At 36.6% G+C, this 19,780-nt stretch overlaps 1 protein-coding gene across 10 annotated transcripts in view; it reads right to left on the reverse strand.

The window, feature by feature from the left end:
- Positions 1 to 19,780, reverse strand: part of shaker (Potassium voltage-gated channel protein Shaker) — a 650,071-nt gene that overhangs the window by 247,867 nt on the left and 382,424 nt on the right. The window contains exon 1 of one of the 10 annotated variants that reach the window (XM_067099784.1): positions 10,406 to 10,537. The exons of the other annotated variants lie outside the window; for them this stretch is intronic. Coding sequence (XP_066955885.1) covers positions 10,406 to 10,461 — 56 coding nt within the window. The 5' untranslated portion in view covers positions 10,462 to 10,537. Of the gene's footprint in view, positions 1 to 10,405; positions 10,538 to 19,780 lie in introns of those variants that run through there. 10 annotated transcript variants of the gene reach the window in all.

Here is a 19,780-nt window from a genome sequence, read left to right on the forward strand (position 1 = left end):
TTTGGAAGCCATTAAGTGTTACGGTAGCAGAAAGGACTAATTTCCTGATGATTCCTTTGCACTGTGTGGCAAACTGCCTAAATAATTATCATTATACCCTACGTTGTGTGAACGACGCCAGGAACCATTTATCAATCAGTATGGCTAGAATTCAACTTTGAGACAGACATGAACAGAAATGAAATTAACGAAAGATATGTATCAAGAATAACAACAAATATAATTTTAATCCTACCGCAACATCAAAGTTTACATATTTATCTCAAAACTGCTTGGTGTGAATTTCATGTGGATACAGCACAACACCTTTATTCATGGAAGTTACATTAGCTATACATATTATACAAATAATTGGAAGAAATCAAACTGAAATGGGAGCCATGTGATTTCCGACGCTTAATGTCTCAGAAAGCTAACAACTCATGACTACACCAAAAAATTAGTAAAATGAAAGGAAAAAAGAAGAAAAAACGACCCACACTGGATGCTTTCACTAAAATCAGCCTAATGCAAATATAATATTTCTGTGTAGCATTATTTGAGCTAATGTATGGTTCTAAAAACAATACGTACAAACATTACCGTTACTGATGTATGTGAAAACTGGTAAGTTAGAAATTATCAAGGAAAGAGGAGATGGCATACCTTTGTATAACGTCAAAGTTTCAGTTCAATTATTTATCTAGGTCTGTTCCAATAAAACAAACAACGGACAGCGTCGATGAATGTATTTATAAATAAGAATACATAAGCACACATATATGTACTTTTCTGACATCTTACTATCACTCAATTCAGTGATATAGCTCATGCAAACAAAATAAAATAAAAGTTGGATTATACGCCAAATCAGAGTCACGTTTACTTTTCAGATATTGAAAGCCCTTCGCCTTTACCGGGGATACCTATTTGTCTTCATCATACGAAAACCAAGCAGACAGTCGATTTCATGATTCACTAACAAAGGTTGAAGAGAAAAGGGAGAGAGAATCAGAAATATGCCTTAGAGGCCTCTTGAAAGAAGATTCATTTACTTACATGCTTTTTTGAAATAAGATATAATTTGGTAAAATATAGTGCGGAATATTATTTATACTCACATCCTAGCTTTAAATTTTGTGGATAAAAAAATAGTTACAGATGCTTAAAAACAAAGATTTCCTTTTATGAAAGGATTCATTATGCGGTATAGTGGCCAGGCTTGTAATTGATGAATGTCTGAAAGAAAGGGGCGACCCTTTGTCATCTGGACGAAATAATGGTGGGCCTAATTACTACTGGAAAAAGATTAAAGTCACGTTTTGGTGAAAATAAAGATCTAGTAAAGGAGTGGGTCAGGTTCGTTAATTGGATGAGCTGCCAATGTTTTGACTACTTCGCCAATATTGAAAAAAGGAAAACCACAAATATGGGACAGTATTCCAAACAATAATGAATGAGGAAACCATAATCTTCAGAAAATGTGCTGAAAGGAATTTAAAAATTTAATAAAGCGCCAAAACTCTGAAAGCAGCATCAGTATTTCTAGGACATCTTGTTATCATTTATAGCATATAAAACAATGAGTGAAGAAGTATTAAAAATTCAATTATTCGAAAAGGAAAGAGTTGCTAAATTTTGGATGCATCCTAAAAACAGACTTGTACTAGTAGATATGGGATCTCAGACGGTAGGAAAAGAACGCACACACACACACAATATATATATATATATATATATATATATATATATATATATATATATATATATATATATATATATATATATATATATATATATATATATATATATGAATATATATATATATATATATATATATATATATATATATATATATATATATATATATATATATATATGAAAGCCACACAGCCCACTAATAAATTCAGTGTAACTAAAAAAATATAATTATTACCCAATAAAAGTTTGCACAGTATAATATTCATTGTTTGTGTCCTACATGCTCTCTCTTGAAGAGTGCTACGAAATAAACTCTACGGATCTGGCGACTCATATTTCACTTACTTTATTTCGGCTTATTTTACGCTACCCATTTATCTCCGATTATGCTGGAGATTAAATGGGAAAGTCTGGTACGTTCACGTTGAACATTTAATTTACATTTTTACTTGTTATTGCAGTTAGAACCTCAACAGATATACTCTCTCGCTCGACATATATTTGCATATAAAGACGCACGCGCGTGTATATGTATATGTACACGCGTATATGATATATATATATATATATATATATATATATATATATACATATATACACACACACAGAGCTTCTAGTTTTTACGGCTTTAGACGAGGGTGTATATAAAAACATGTATATATGTATATGAATATATATACATACGTGTGTGACGCAAAGGACCTCTGTGGAATTCTTCTACTTTCTTCTTGCTTATACTTTATCTTCCACAAATCTCATGTGCGTGTGTGTATGCATGTATATATAGGCGCTTTGTATCCCCTCTGGTCAGTAAAAGTCTAAGAATCAGCGTTACAATCAGTATACAAGAACGTGCTTTTTATATCAACAATTCTTTGCCTCTCAAGAAAACACGGACTTTAACAATAGCAGTGTCTACTATCGGTTCAAGGAAAAAGCCAAAGGACTGGATAGACGAGATTTCTATTCTCTGATATATGTCCCATTATTTATGACGAAAATGAATTAATTTTAAATTCAATAAAATCATGAAGTGCTTTGAAATCAATTTCTTTTTTTCATGAGTTGATGTCTGTAGAAGTGAGACTAGCAACCCATGCAGCTGAGGGTAAGAGCACTCCATAATGGAGGCAATCGACAGGAAGCGTGTTCCACCCTACTAGAGCAACCGCCTGGCACAGCTAAACCTCCCATTGGTTACTGATACTACGGCGTTCCGAGTGCAGCATATTCCAATACACGGGAGACTTCAGTGCTTGTTCTATTGACTACTTAAAACACCACACGCTATTTTATGGTTCTGCGGGTGCGAGTCGTTGCTCGTATAGACAGCGAGCATGACAAAAATAAAATTGCAAGGTTGAAACACTCTCTAGATTTAGTGTTAAACAATAACTAAACGACATGCTTCTGTTTGCAGGGACACCACCTAATGGGTGCACACTTGAATCTTTGTCCATGAAGCAACGCAACCTAACCATCTGGAATTGTGGTTCTTCCATGTTTAACAGACAACTCCCTTCTTACTTCCTTGCTTCGACGGAAGAACAGAATTGGCGACTATCCAAAATACAGAAAATCTTCCAGTAGTTACATGAAGATCTGAATCATACTTCGATTAGCGGTGCTGATTCGTACACTTTCACTAATAGAAAGGAATGATGTCCTCCTTATTCAAGGCTCCATTTTTCTCATTACAAAGTGAATAAGAATAAGCTACAAATAATTCGTATCTTGGAAAGTTATCGTATAAATCTCTTCTTACATTACCTTTATTACCGAGAGATATCATTATCAATGCACACAAATTTATAAAAAGATGAAAATAAACAACCCGAGATAATTAAGAGCAGTTCACTCATGAGGATGAATGGTTCATGCAGATGTAGTAATGGATGATTTGTGAATGAGACAAAGTGTAATAAAAAACGTGTCGTAAACAAACATTTATGAGGGCTCTAATTCTATCCAAGATTTGTATGAAACACCAAGGTGCGTCTGCTGAATCATAAGCAAAATAGTTCACTTCGCCGGTGACATTCATTTTCTATGTGTATAACTATTTCTTTACCAACAAAGGCCTCATTATGCCACGATTAATTTTCCTGTCAAAGCATTCATAGAGAAAACACATTCAAAGAGATTATTGTGGGGTCAAATGTAAATCAATAAATAAGCTCATATCAAAGCTAATAAGAAGACAAACCAATGGAAGATAAAATTCATATGATTACCGTAACTACCACATTACATAACTAGACGATCTCAGAATTTGCCCACGAAAATAACTAGTAACTTGAGGGAGTATTCTTATGCAACCCTCTAAGTTATTACTGGAACTCTGATCAAAGTCCTGTTTTTTTATCGAAACATTGCGGAATGACTTGGACTTATCTAGAGTTACAGTCCACACTAAAAAATACGTTAGAATGGATTTGGGATAATTCACCGGACTTGAAGAGTCACACTGGGCCTTTTAAATGTTCCAGTGGTTGAGGAGACAGATGACTGTCTGTTCTCTTTTCTATCATTTTATTATCATCGACAACTTAACGAACTTGAAGATGGCGGTAATTTGATAAACCCTGACTTCATCCTATTACATAATGATGGATAATTACGTTTATCCTATTAACACTGAACCATCATCGACGGGATGAACTTAAAGAAAAGAATAATTACGGATAGATGAGAGAACCACAGAGAGGATTTCAGACCGGTGTATAGACATAAGAATCGTTGCGGAAAAGGGGGCTGGGGGAGGGGGCGGAGGGAAATTAGGAGGGGCAGGGGGAGGGCGGGTTAGGACCAGTGGAGGCAGAGGGAATGTAAGGTGGGGGGTAGGAGGGGGAATATTATGGTGGGTGGATTCCGAAGCAAGTTGCAGCAGTGAGAACACTTGGGTTGTAGTCCCCACTCCCATACCCCAAACCCTTCCAGCACCCCACAGCCCCTCCTTTCAAACCCGCTACAGTGATCGATCTGTCATGGGCACCACTCAAATCTAGCAAACTTCCTTTTCTTATCTCTGTCTTTACTTTCTCCTTACCAAGCAATGTGTTCGTTGCTTTTGTGACTGGCACCACCAGACTTTGCTTTGGCGTTTGCTCTTAATTCCTCATCGCTATTAGGAAACACTCATACCATAGCGCGACTTGCCAGAGGCTAGAGGACTGCACACGACATAATCCTATCTCTCTCAGTGAAAATTATGTGGTCTGGCAACCTTTTCTAGCATAACACAAGTATCCACCAAAATTCGACGTTGTTGCCAATGTGTTTGAATTCATGTGCAAGAAACAATGCGCACATATCAACAGGACTATGATATCTTGTATGTTAACACACTTCATTTCACTGCAAGGTTCCTCGTTGTACCAAAATATTTTCAATATTATTGAAATTATTTACATTATTTGACATTATAAAACAGAAGTCAACAAGCCTATTTGGAAAGCAAATAAGGTGTAAAGACAGCGGAGCAAACACTGGAAAATATTAGAAACAATGGACGGTAAACAACTAAGGATTTATTTCGCTTCTAATACATTGGGTTTCATTAAAGTATATGAAATTATTTTTGTGAGAACCAAACTCAGCATACTTTGAGTTTCGTACAAAAGTATTATTATAAAATTAATTGTCAGCGTTAACATTTACTTTTTACAACCTATGTTACACCATTCCTTTTACTTTTATCGCTTTGCTCGAACCTGCGATGGAAAGTGATTTTAGGCAGAACCAATGGACCATCCTCTTAATAAAACACTACCTATATTCTTGGACGGGTGATCCGGTTGGTTCGATTAGTCACCAACCAGTAAAATACTGCGAAATGTCAACAAGCATTAAAACTGACATACCTTCTTAGATGGCTAATATAACTAATTACAGATTTAATTGAACTATTTTAAAAATAAATACAGGCCTTATCTTAGGACATTCTAAGCATTAGACAGAATATACACAATCTAATGAACAGCATACATGTGTCACCAATTCCCGTTTTTAATCCGTTTTGACAGCCAAAAAGGATTAATTGTTTTATTTTCCTACCAGCAGGTTTCCGATGAATAAGCGATTGGAAATGAATAAACGTAAATGCTTATATAATATCTTCTTATCGACAGACAAGATTTAAGGTTTACTGGTTTTCAACATTACATGTCCAAATATATATATATATATATATATATATATATATATATATATATATATATATATATATATATATATATATATATATATAATATTCCTAAAGGTATATGAGTACAGATACCTAAAGATAAGTTGTAGGAACCGAATACATGAAAATATTGAATATTACATCTTATCGACAGGCAAGATTTATTGAACCTCATGGCCTTACATGCCAAGCAGTTGGGTTATACATCCGATATGCAAGAAGTATGGATGTTCGCGGTTCAATCGACGCCAGTCGAATTAATATCGGTTTTCGGAGAAGGAAAAGACACTATAACGGTCGTCTATTCGGATCATGTTCTTTGAACTAGCCTTTGTCATTATTCTTTCAAGGTGCTGGTAATCCTATGTATAGGAGATGGGTTCCTCTCTGCAGTTTTAGACAATTACCTTCAATTTAGCATCTAAACCAAAGCTTCTTTTCCTGTGATATTTAAATTTCATATCTTACTGGCAAGAATGTATTTCATACATTTCATAAAAGCAAACCCATACTCATTTATGTAATAAAATACTTTCATAACCATACTCATTTATGTAATAAAATACGTTCATATACTGTTGAATCAAATACCATCAAGCTGAGGTTACATGCACCGGTATGCAACAAATATACTCTGAGGGAAAAAAGTAGGGTTTTAAACACAATTAAATCAGGCCTCTTAAACATACTCTTCTCTCTCTCTCTCTCTCTCTCTCTCTCTCTCTCTCTCTCTCTCTCTCTCTCTCTCTCTCTCTCTCTATATATATATATATATATATATATATATATATATATATATATATATATATATATATATATATATACTTTGAATGTGAATATACAAAAAAAAAGGAAACTGACAGAATGGTAAAAACAGATATCCTTATACATGTGCAATATGCCGATGGCTGTACTTATATAGTAAATATTTTATAAAACTAACGAAATGCATAAAAAGCATAACATCACTGCATTCAAAATCATATAAAAAATGAAAATGTGCACATAAACATTCACTAGCAATGCACACAGCTCTAGCATTGACAGCCAACGCTGACAAGAGGGCAATAAGCAAAATCCACCTAATATGACACTGCACTAATATTGACTGCTGTTGTTATCACGAAACATTATCATCGGTTGTAACGATACTTTCATTAGAGGCAAGCACGAAGCCATTGATCGTATACTGACTTCATATTACTAGCTACAGGTAGAGAGAGTTTGCCCAAGTTAATGGCTTACTTATTTTGATTTTCTTATAGTCTCAAAGTGAAAACATATTGACATGTTCACATGTTGTGCATACACACTGGAGCACATGCATACATAAGTAACCCTACTATTATTGCCTATGCGAAAAGAGTGTGTTTATATATAGATATATATAAAAGTTACATGTTTACAATCATTGCGTCCCCAGGTGCTTAGGTAACACCCATTACTGTACACAGGTCTCTGGGACCGTTTTTAAAACAGGATGTTTCCGTTTCTTTGGAACTATTTCTAGAAAGTACCAAAAAATGTAAGTGTAAATTCGATAGAAAGACAACATACGAACTTTATAAGCTGTTTTTGTCATGCAGTACAGAATAAGACGAGGGTTAACTACTGAATGATGAACTCGGATGACTTGAGATGGTTCTTAATGTGGTTCTCAATGTAGTTCAAACGCATTCTTTTCACTGAATGAAATCTCACTTACCATGGACTATTTACCGCAATCAAATACTTAGGGAGGTCTTAGCAATACATTAAAAACTCTATCCATCCCCTGGCGTTTGGTCCATAAACCGACAATCATGACACAAAGGTACCTGGCGTTAATTAGTTCAACCCGATGGACAAAAAATGGAAAAAACTCCAAGACTTCAGACAACCGACATAAGGTAATGTCACCTAAGGCACAAATTCAAAAGATTGGCAAAATATTATTAAAAACACCAAATTGTGGTGCTCAATGAAAGTAAGCACTTCATATCTGAAAGTGGTTTCATACTTATTTAATCGTTACTATTGTACTTCAACAGTGGTCCCGTGGATGAAGTCTTTCGAATTTTATTCTATTTTGTTTTCAAATAAGGATCCCTTATTAAGTATGACAGCAAGACATGAGAAGTATCATTTAACTCAAAGATTAGGATTTCTAGGGTACAAAACAAAAAGTAACTTAACCGAAACGAATATTGAAGAATAAAGAGGTATAAAGTGGCTAGAATCGTGACTTTACATAAGTGGAAATTGTAGAACGAATAGCGCGAAGCGTGACTTTACGTAAATGAAGGCATGAAAATAAAATGGCGGAGAGAATGACTTTGCTTCAACACTTACCACGAATGCAAAAGCCAGGAAGTCGCAGATTTGGAAAATTACTTTATTTACAAAAACTTGTGCATAATTAGCAAAACAATTGAGAACATTGGTCGCGTATTCTGAAGTATATTGCACACTTTATAATTATATATATATATATATATATATATATATATATAGCGTGTGTGTTTTCGTCTCTGTGAGACTGAGGACACACACACAATCACACACACATTTTATATATATTTTATATATATATATATATATATATATATATATATATATATATATGTTATATCCGTCTGATATCAGATAACTAAAAACGCTGCTCTTACCAGTAGAACCACAAATACTCCTACAGCATAAGCCCTAACAAAGAATACCAATAAGAAAAACAAAAGGAAGTTTTCAGTCAAATCCTTCACCAGACTGAAAAGAAAAAGTTTGATCCCAACCAGGAGGAGAGAAAGTACTAAAGATGGCTATGTAACTGATGTCGGAGCCCTAATTCTCAAAACCTCGAAAAAGTTTCAATTCCGAATACCGACCGATATTCATTCTGCCTGTTTACAAAACTCCATAACTCTCACGTGGTGACGAGCATTCCGTCAATTCAACCCATTATATTAATAATGCATTCGATAGTTCATAATGTTTGACATCTTTCCTAAAGCAGGGTAACATAACACCCTGAAAATTAGTGCACACATTCGTAAGACATTCCATTTGCATAGTTGACTGAGTGGCCGTCTAGCATCTAACTGATCTTACTGATTTGTAAAACTTATTAGATGCGATTTTAATCCTGTAATGCAGGGTTTAAGGCAGGCGTGGACTTCAACAGAACAAGAAGCAGCTCATTTTTCCTATACTCTACGTATTTCACACCCACCTATACTAGATACTGGTTAATTTTCTTTTAATATAACTAAATTCTGAAAATCTTTTTAGTACACTAAGCAAAATCCGTGCAAAAACGCAAAAATCTTAAAAAAATACACTGTTAAAAAACACTTGTAATTTGTGTGTATATATATATGTATATACATACACGTGCATTATATATGTATTATATATAATATATATATATATATATATATATATATATATATACTGTATTTAATACACACATACACAGAAATTCATGCGCGTGTATTGTGGAAGTTCTGCTGCACAGGGGGTTCACCCACCATTCAGCAATTGGAAGTCTGTGAGTGGCAGTTACCAAACAACATCCTTGATAAATACTATATACAAGAAGCACATGGGAATTCTGATATAAAGAGATCGCCTGCATGGGTGGCAAAAGTTTGATCAGAGGGGATGAAATGTGTCTTTTCCAAAAGATATAAATGTCTATTTGTTTTTTATCGAGTGGAACATGCACTTACATTGTTTTGGAAGTTCGATTTAACTATTAATTCTGAACGATACATTTGCAGAAGGAAAACGAAAACTTTAAGAAATAGCGGAATATAGAAAGACAACTGGTAAAGTTGAACACTGTGCATACTGAGGTTAATTCTCCCATAGGAGATATCTCTTGTACATGGTTCCTTTTTCACCATTCTCTTTGTTTTTCGTTGCTTCAGCTGCCTAAGAACGCTATTAGTACTCAGTTTTTTAATCCGGGTGCCACGGAAGGCCGAATTATGTTGCCTACAGAACATATGAGTAAAAGACGTAAACCGGTGCTACACTTTAACTATACTGAAAACGTAAAGCATGCCATACATAATCTCTTCACATAGCCCAGTTTCTTTCTTGTTAAAAATGATTTTCACCCAACTTTACATATCTAGTTCCACCTTGTTAACTCTTCGTTTAATTTATTTTGTGTCTGAAGTTTCCATCATGGTCTGCCTACGTCGGCAAAAGAAGAAAAATGGACGCTCGTCTCCATCACGATTGACATCGCGATTCGGGAAAAAAGAAACACTGAAAAAAGCCAGAAGCCTTAAGAAAAGTAATTATCCTAATTTTCAGCGCCTGTGCAGGAAGAAGCACTGCTTCAGAGAGAGAAAGGGGAAAAAGTAAAATAAAAAATGAAATGGTGCCAAAATACTTTTACTAGACTAAATGTCTGTGCAAAAAAATGAGGAAAACCTGTGTCAAAAAAATCAATACTTCGAAAAAGGAGTACATCGGAAAAAGAGAAAATGAGTACAAAAGGATTCTACAGGGTGCTAGGAAAAAAGACAAAAGCACCACCAAAAAAGAACTTACTTGTAACTTGGTTTTCCCTTTTTTCCCTTCTTTCGGCGACGTGGTTTCATATCCATTTTGGCTGGTTTCTAAATTCGCTTGCTTCTCGAATTTAATTAATCGATTGGATCAACGCCGGGAGTAGGAGAAGGTTTGGGTTTTGAGCAGGGAAGGACAATGAAATGGATCAAAACAATGACAAATGATCGGCAGATTGTCTCAGGCACGACTGTCAATGAGATGAGAGTTCTTAAAGTGAGATGAAAATGTCTATGAATTCATTAATTGATGAGACCAACTAGCGCCCAACTTGTATTGACTACGATAATCTTTTAGACAAAGAAAGCGCTGCAGTGACCTAAAAATTATTGTGCAGTGACCTAAGCTGGAAAAGAAATGGAGCGACGGGATTATCTAGCAGGATTAACTAGGAGGAGGTGGCGTCCGTGGCAACAAACGTTATCTATAGGGAAGGCAGGGCAATGCTTCAGACATGAGGTGTTCACGGGCCAAATGTCCAGGTAAACGGAATGGAGGATGGCGGAGATACCAAGGGCCTTTATGAACGGACACTTCTCTTTTGCGCATTAAGGAATACCTTTCAGTAAGAGCAGCGGATTCAAAACAGTAAAAATGTGTTATGTAAAGGCGGCAATGTGTCAAAGTGAAACAAAGACTTATTAGAGGTCGGTTAAAACTCTTAGTTTTTTTCCACCAAACTATAGGATTTTCATGTTCCTTCTTATGGTTGGGGGAAATTTGTTTGAAGTTCACTTTAATCCTAAATTCAAGGACACCTCAACGTTCATCAAGGTAGATGAGTCCTTAAAGGGGAAGATGCGATTATCAATGTATGAGGGATCAAGCGAGAGAAAAAGGTGAGTGATGACTACAGAGTCAGCTGAGTATAAGGGAGACGGGAAGGAAAGGAGAGGGGAGAGAGGGAGAAAAATAGGAAGGGGGAGGGGTTGGCGGATGGTTCTCAATTTGGTAGGAGACGCCGAGAAGTCGCCCCGTATGGATAAGGCCGCCCAATGGGAAATGAAAGAGAGAAGGATGCTAAGAGAAGCAAAACTTACACGCAATTGAAAGTCAGAATCTTTCCCGCACACCCTCGAGAATACTCTTTACTTGTATCTCTTCCCAGTAATGATCTCGTCCACGATTACTTTAACTGTTTTCTGTTTAATCTCAGAGCATTTTGAAAATAAAATTCTGTTTCAATCCACTTTGCATAAAGATCAGCATGAGTACTTGAACTATTACTCTCTCTCTCTCTCACACACAAATCCTTTCCTCTAACTGAATATAGTTATTAGCCCTCGTCGCGTGACCACAAGTTTCGCACAAACTCTACTGTTTTTCTTTCCCGTTTGATTCCAGTCTTTAAAGGTTACTTAGTCATTTTCCGGTAATAAGACCTTGTAACCTTCACTACCACACAATGCCTTGAGATCTTTATTCATATTTCTTATTATCATAATCTCGATAAAACTAAAATGCACATGGTTCCTGTACCTAACTAGTCACTGATTAATACTGAGAAATATCAGCTTTAACACCGATTGCATTCAAGAGTACACAACCACTAATTATTATTATTATCATTATTATTATTATTATTATTAATATTATTATTATAATTATTAATATTATTATTAATATAATTATTATTATTATTATTATTACAATGAGGCGGTGAGTATTTCAGGTAACTATAAGGGTATAGTGATCATCCTCAGATTGTTCAGTGTTCACTTTGCATGAAATGCCTCAATCTCTGAACAGTTCAGCACCGAGAGAGGTCTGGAACACACTTGAGCAGAAAACAAAGAGTAAATATCACATGTGGGAAGTTAGTAGTCTTCGAAGCCGTCGATCTGAAGGTTAGTCTCTTGGTAACTCGCATCATTTCTTGCTTAACAGCTACGAAAGAGTTGTCATTTCCCGAGGAGTTCAAAAAAGTCGAGATCTAGCCTCGAGTTCCTTATTATTACGGAGGCGAGTGAGGAATGAGCAGCGCAATTATGAAACAAAGCTTATTGGTAGAGTATTATCGTAATGGTATTAACAGAAGACCTATTCGTGTGTGGAGAAACTTAATGAAGGCCTGCCCTTTCCGCAATCTTATTTTCTCTCTCTTCTGTCTCTCTCTTTATCCTCGTTTCTCTCAAGAACAGGTGATACTCAAGCGTGACAATATTCATTCAGCGAAGGCTTTCATTCAATAAATGACAGAGTGCTGTTCCTGGGAGAACGATGAGTTGAGTAATATTATATTAAAAATGGAACGACTTTCCACATCACTTATGATGGCCAGCCACTTAATAGCAATATAGAAGATGGCGTCGAAAGCTCTCAGCAACGATGACTAGCACCCTATAAAAAGACGAGAAAAAATCACTCTCGCTTAGTATTGAAAGCAAATAGAAGCGGCCAATAACTTCAGTGAAGAGCTAGCTGCTATTAACTACTAGCTGATAATCAACAGCTTCATCGTTTATAGGCGATTAACGGTCTCGATTAAAAGGATGGCTTCATGAGCAAAGAGAGTGAAGTATATCAATTATCATTTATCTTGTCCATGTCATTATTCGTTTACCTCTTTTTTTATTTATTTTTTGGCCAAAGGCAATCACAGTGGTTAGGCAAGGCACTAGGGAAAGGACACTTAGGTCACGTAAGTCACAAACACAACTCAAGAGGGTTTCCCGACATGATCCTCCAAGGAAGGAAAGACTAACAATAAACAGACGAGAAGTGTTTAGTTAAATAAAAAAAAGTTATTTCGTTTATAGTGATCACGTTTGCGTTATCAGTATAATCAGTATTATCTATAACTTTTTCTCTTGGCCCGTCACTTATCAGGTTATCATCACCTAACAGAACATCTCTTCTCACAATACACAAGGTTTCGTTTCCGCTAAATCCTTGGTTATGATCATCGCGCACATTGGAGATCTGTATCACTGGACCTCGAGTGCTCTGGATCCATCAACGGGGCCTCGTTGTTTCCCATCGGAAACCTTGATAGTAACAGCGACAAGACCGATTTTGAGCACCTTGGGTTCATCGAAATCTCCCTTCCGTCATTTTGTCTCCGTATTCTAAAGAAAGAGTTCACAAAACAAGTATCACGGCTATGGTGGAATGGGAACTCTGTTCTTGAAAGTTTTCGCCGAAACAAGGGCAGAGTAGGATGGAGAAAGAGAGGGCCAAAAGGAAGTGTGGAGGGTAGGGCCAAGGTCTAAGACGTCCTGGAACGTCCAAGGATGAATGGTGTTGATATACCGCATGAAATCGTTTGATAAACATGTGTAAGCCCAGAGGGGCCAATAGATTCAATGAATAAAATTTTATATCAATCCATTCATCTGCGATTTGTCTTTCAAGGGAAAAAATGAGTGGCGCTGAAATCAGCTGATGAATTATGTCACTGTCTCTTTAAAAAGAAGTGGACACTCTTACATACACACACGCAAGCTTACGTACTTACATACATGCACACGCGTGCGCACACACGCACACTCACACACACGCACACACACACAAGGCTTTGGCGCGAACCTCTGAATGAAAGAAGACAACGTTTACGGCTGTGGCAAACAAGAGGATGATGATGATGATGATGAAGAAGATGAGTGACTGGGCAAAGGTAGGGAATGCCAGTGGTCTTAGGGCACCTGTGAAACGACGGCAAGAATAACGACGACGGCGACGACGAAGACAGCCCGCAGAGCGACAACAGCAGACCTCAAGGGTTTGTCCACAGGAGTAGACTTAAAGTCTGAGGACTGAATGGTACCGTCAAAATGAGAAAACGCGTGATCGTGTTTGTTGCCTGTTGTCTACGGGCTGGCTGCTACCGATGGCAACACTGACCGTCGGGGTCGTCCTACCACTACGTGCGTTACCATCTGAAGACGACGACGATCGGCGATGACTCTGTGCGGGGGCTCAGGTGAAGTGAATAGTGGTTTTCTTGCAAATAGCAGCTCCGAACTAACGAATTCAAGAGCTGTCACGAGGGAAACGGAGGTGGCAGCAATCGAGGAGTTTTTTGAGGGAGTTTTTCGATGGAGTAACGGATGATTCAGAGGAGTTTGAATTAACCAGGGTAGTCTGGTGGGTTAGTAGATGCCGTGGGCGGCCTCGTAGGCGGCATGTAAAGGGGCCGAATGGGCGGGAGTGTACTGGTTAGGTGGAGACATCGGTGCGACGTGTGGACGGGTCGACGGGCTGCCGCGAACTGCTAGAGCTTGCGTGCCGACACCCCCGGCCACCACCACGCCATGCCACACATTATTCATACTTTACCACCACAATATACCTGCACTATACTCATGGTGTTTTGCTATACTTGAACAAGGTGAATAAGAGCGGAGAGAATATCGTTCGAAAAATAAAAAAAAGCAAACACGTAAGTCTACCTCGCAGCAAGTCAAACTAGAAATTAAGACTTTTGAGAACTAAACTTATGGATTGGTCAGTATTGAGAACCAGTGACGACAACAGCGACGGCGGTGGGTCAGTTTACCTGCAGATGAGAGAGAGAGAGAGAGAGGAGAGAGAGAGAGAGAGAGAGAGAATATACCTGCACTCAAACTAATATAGGGCTACAGCTGACAAGTTTCTATTTCTCTTTCCTCATTATCATCACTCCTCGGCTTCTAAATCCGCTAAGGAGGCGCAATAACATAGAATCTGTGACAAGCCCTTTCCGTCATCCTTCACAAGGCAGCCCAAGGTAAGTACTTGACCCAGGAGAAGTGCCACGCCCCTGAGGACACAGTAAGACACGCCCCCCTCCCCACCGCAGTCCCGTAAACCCCGCCCACCTGCAGAGCTCGGGGCCCCTCCCACCGACGGACGCGGGGGAAGGGAATCCCTCCTGCCGCTCGTTCCTTCTCCCACAGCCAAAGCTACAAAGGGGTGAGGATGGCTCTAGCCCAAAAAGGAGGATATACAGCAAGGGTGGAGGAAAAGGGGATGGGGTGGTTTCGGGGGGAGCAAGACAAGGGGTGAGAGACAGAGCAGAGTAGCTATAACGTTTTGCTTATACTCTGGGGAAAAAATGGACAGGAACTTCAGATCATAAAAGGATGGCACCGTAAGTGGTTTGCCGCACTTTTATCTAATTTACTGGCACCATTTTGATCTACTACATCTGTGAAGAAGATGACTCATCCTTGCAGCACATCTGTCATGCATTTTTCACAAAAAAGTACTCTAATATCTGTAGGCACGTGAGTTACAGCCATAAGACCTCATCTCCTTGCACCCCCGAACACGTTAAAGAATACAGATTAAAAAACCATATTATGAGAGAGTTTACGTTCTCCCTTTCAATATCATTTCATCATCTCACTTCCAAGTGGAATTTCCCGTTTAATTTTGTTCTGTTCATCAAGATTCTGTCTGTCTGTCTTGTTTGTCATACAAACACACACACACACTAACTATATGTATACTGTATATATAGAGATATGTATATATATATATATATATATATATATATATATATATATATATATATATATATATATATATATAAGTGCGTGTTGTGGGTGTGTGAGAGAGAGAGAGAGAGAGAGAGAGAGAGAGAGAGGGAGAGAGACGGGGCATGGTCTTTCTCATACGCAATTCTTTTGAATGCTGATACACTAGTGGCGTCTATCATTTCAGGACATTTTTCCAATGTCCTGTATCTTTTCTTGTCCTCAAACCAAGTAAACAAAAGGAATACACGAAAATTGTTGACTAATAAATGGAACATAGAAGCAATGTTCGTCTTTTCCTTAAGTTTTAACTTCGGAGATAAGAAGCGATATAGGAAACTGAAAATAAAAAGCGTGATCTTAAAATATTAAACATCACAAGCGCATGTACTTTCAGTAAGTTTACTTGTCAGTATATATATATAGTTAGTTTATATATATATATATATATATATATATATATATATATATATATAATATAATATATATATATAAAACACTAAAAGTACATGCACTTGTATGTTGTTCAACTATATATATATATATATATATATATATATATGAGAGAGAGAGAGAGAGAGAGAGAGAGAGAGAGAGAGAGAGAGAGAGAGAGAGAGAGAGAGAGAGAGAGAGAATTTTTAATATCTTTAAAATTCTCTGTAAATTAAGGATATTTCTGTTTAGATTACTAAATCCGCTCTCTGCTAATTCCTCATTTCTAGCAAGATTTTAAAGCACTATGTGGCAAATTAGATAACACAAAATGAAAGAAAGCCACAGTCTATCAAAACGGTTAAACATTTTTCTTATATTACAAAAGTTAATTCCTGTGGCGATCATTTAAACAATCACATAGCTACTAAATTTTTTTAAAGTGATATAAAATGCCACTTCTACAAATCAATACTGTTGATAAGTCGGAATTTCACCTGCAGCTCATAACAACAGTATTAGCTACAATAACAACAAAAAGCAACAGTACTAATAATAATAATAATAATAATAATAATAATAATAATAATAATAATAATAATAATAATAATAATGGAAGAAACCACAAGATTCTTGTGTATAACTTATTACTGAGTAATATTTACATATTACTTTGAGATCAAGAAATATGTAAATGTTACCAAATAAACAAGTTATCCCCAGAATCTTGTGGGTTTCTTTCCATCTTCAGAAAAAACTGGAAAGAATTTTTAATAATAATAATAATAATAATAATAATAATAATAATAATAATCATAATAAAATCAATGGTCTGAAGAGCATCATGGGTCAGGTGTTTCCATGCTTAACGTTGCACTGCCACGTGTGCCTTTCTAACTTATCAGGATGACTCGGAGCGAAGAGAGGCCAGTCTGCATGTCCTCCTTTTGTTTTTACAGGCTCTTACTCCATTTTTTCTCAGTGAGTCTGTTTTTATAACATTAAATTTCAAACATCAAATCGTTTACAGAGGCCTATATAATTATTAACAGGGTTAATCGCACTCACACAACTGCAGTAAGAAATCATCCTTTATTTTTTTCTATATCTACAGCTTTTGTGAGATCTATTGGTCTTTATATTATTTTCAACACGAAACCCTCCATATACTTTCCCGGATACAAAAAGCAATAATATGACCTTTTTTCTCTTACAATCACTAGGATCTCCCCTTTTCCTTTTACGAGGAAAAAATATTCCTTTCATTCATTTCTTTAGGAGATTTTTCTTCATCATGCAACTTTACACACTTTGATAATCCTCTCAGTTACACTATAACCACAACTAAGTATTTTAGCTGTTTTCTAATCACCTCATGGAACCTTTCCATTTTCATTTTATAAAATTCTCGCTTTACATCCTCGACTTATATTACCCGTTCTTATACCTACATCTGAAGTTCTACTTTTCTTCTGTTATCTGCCTTCGACAACCGTGCAAAATATTCCAATGACACGTTCGCATCATGTAATCAGACATCGGTCTTTTTCATCAACATTTGGTGGTTCCTTCTCTCTGGCACAATTGCAGTTTCCCCTGAAGGTCGTACTCGCTTTCATCCCAAAACCATGCAATAAGTCTCATCTTTGTCGCTCACTTTAGCTTTACTATTCCTTTTGGATACTTCTACTAACACTTAGGCCATGATCACATGTGCCTCCAGCCACGTCTCTTATCATCTTTGCATAATTTAACTTACTATTTCATCTGCAGTTCTAAGATACAATCATTTATTTTACGTTATTCTTTTGAAAGTTAGTACTTTAGTTACCAACGCCAATTCTAGAAGACACTTCATACTCATTCATTTCACAGGCAGTTTAAACCTGATAACATTATATATATATATATATATATATATATATATATATATATATATATATATATATACACACACATACACACACACACACACATATATATATACATATACTGTATATATTATAATGTACATGCTTACATACACACACAGACATATAATATATCCTTACAAATAATCTACTGATCATTTTTACCACATAAGTATATGCAATTTAACAGCCACAGTATCCTATTACCTTCGCGATACCCTGCCACTTTCTTTGATACGCTTACACAAAGAACCTCTATCCCAGCAAGTCGCATTATTACGTTCACATTGGAACTTCTGTGCGTTGGTTTGAATGCTGCTAAAATAAGGTGAAACTTTCCTCATCTTCCGCTCTGATATAGGTGCGTAGTAATAAGCGTATCATAAAAAGGTGATTACATACATATGTATGTATGTATGTATGTATGTATGTATGTACGTATGTATGTATATCTGATAAAGGTGACTGGTATATATATAATTTACAAACACACACACAACATATACACACACACGTATATATATTTATATATATATAAAAATATATATAAGTATAAATATATCTATACATATAAATATACACCAGCTTAGGCGTTTTCCGAGAAAATAAAAAACACCGGTAATGGCCCTTGTCATATTTTAATTTCTAAATTACTTCACACTAATACGTACGTATGTACTGTGTACAATATATACATACATACATACATACATACATACATACATACACACTCTTATCGTAGCTTTAATTCTTCTGCGAGGTGGACAATTGGACTATTTCTATTAGCCCATGTGTCTCGGTTAACCTACACAGTTATAAATGGAAACACGAAGAAGCCTCAGACACGAATGCGCTAATGCATACTGTAATCATCATCATCTTACTATTATTATTATTATTATTATTCATGTACCAATACCGTTATAAACACGGGCATTATACGAGAAGGTCGAGATGTTACATACCGGCCCAACGCTTGGACCAGGGTACATTTATTCTGTTTATTAATTTAAGGACTCATAGTGAGAAAGGCTGGCCAAGGGCAAGTCTCAAGGTGGAGATCATCACCTGTGTATTCTCCTTGTTACACATCACAAATATATGTATGGGTAAACATTGCCTAGTGTGGTAAATGAGAGCATTATAATGAACGCTCAAATACATAATAAATACTAATGGAAAGCTTGCTTGACCCGACCGTAAAAACAAATGAGCTTAAACCCGAGACTGCTGAAGGCCACGGTTTGAGGACCTTGAATGAATGGTTACCTAAATGTGGCACCCGTAGCAACCTCCTGTAACAGCCAAAGAGACCACAGCACAGACGATCCCGTGAACTCAGCGAAACAGTGAGCAAACAAAAGGCGAGAATCACGACGACCTAAATCGCTTCCTTCTGATATTCACATCAGTTAAACAAATCTCACTTGCAAAGCTCAATATAAGGTAAATTGGGAAGGGCTATCTCAAAATGAATATTAATTCTACGATGCCTTCTAATAATGTCCAACAAAAGCTTTTCTCAAGAGCGGTACTCGGGACGAGGCGGCTCATTT

This window comes from Macrobrachium rosenbergii, chromosome 55, assembly GCF_040412425.1.
Source record: "Macrobrachium rosenbergii isolate ZJJX-2024 chromosome 55, ASM4041242v1, whole genome shotgun sequence".
Taxonomy (NCBI): Eukaryota; Metazoa; Arthropoda; class Malacostraca; order Decapoda; family Palaemonidae; genus Macrobrachium; species Macrobrachium rosenbergii.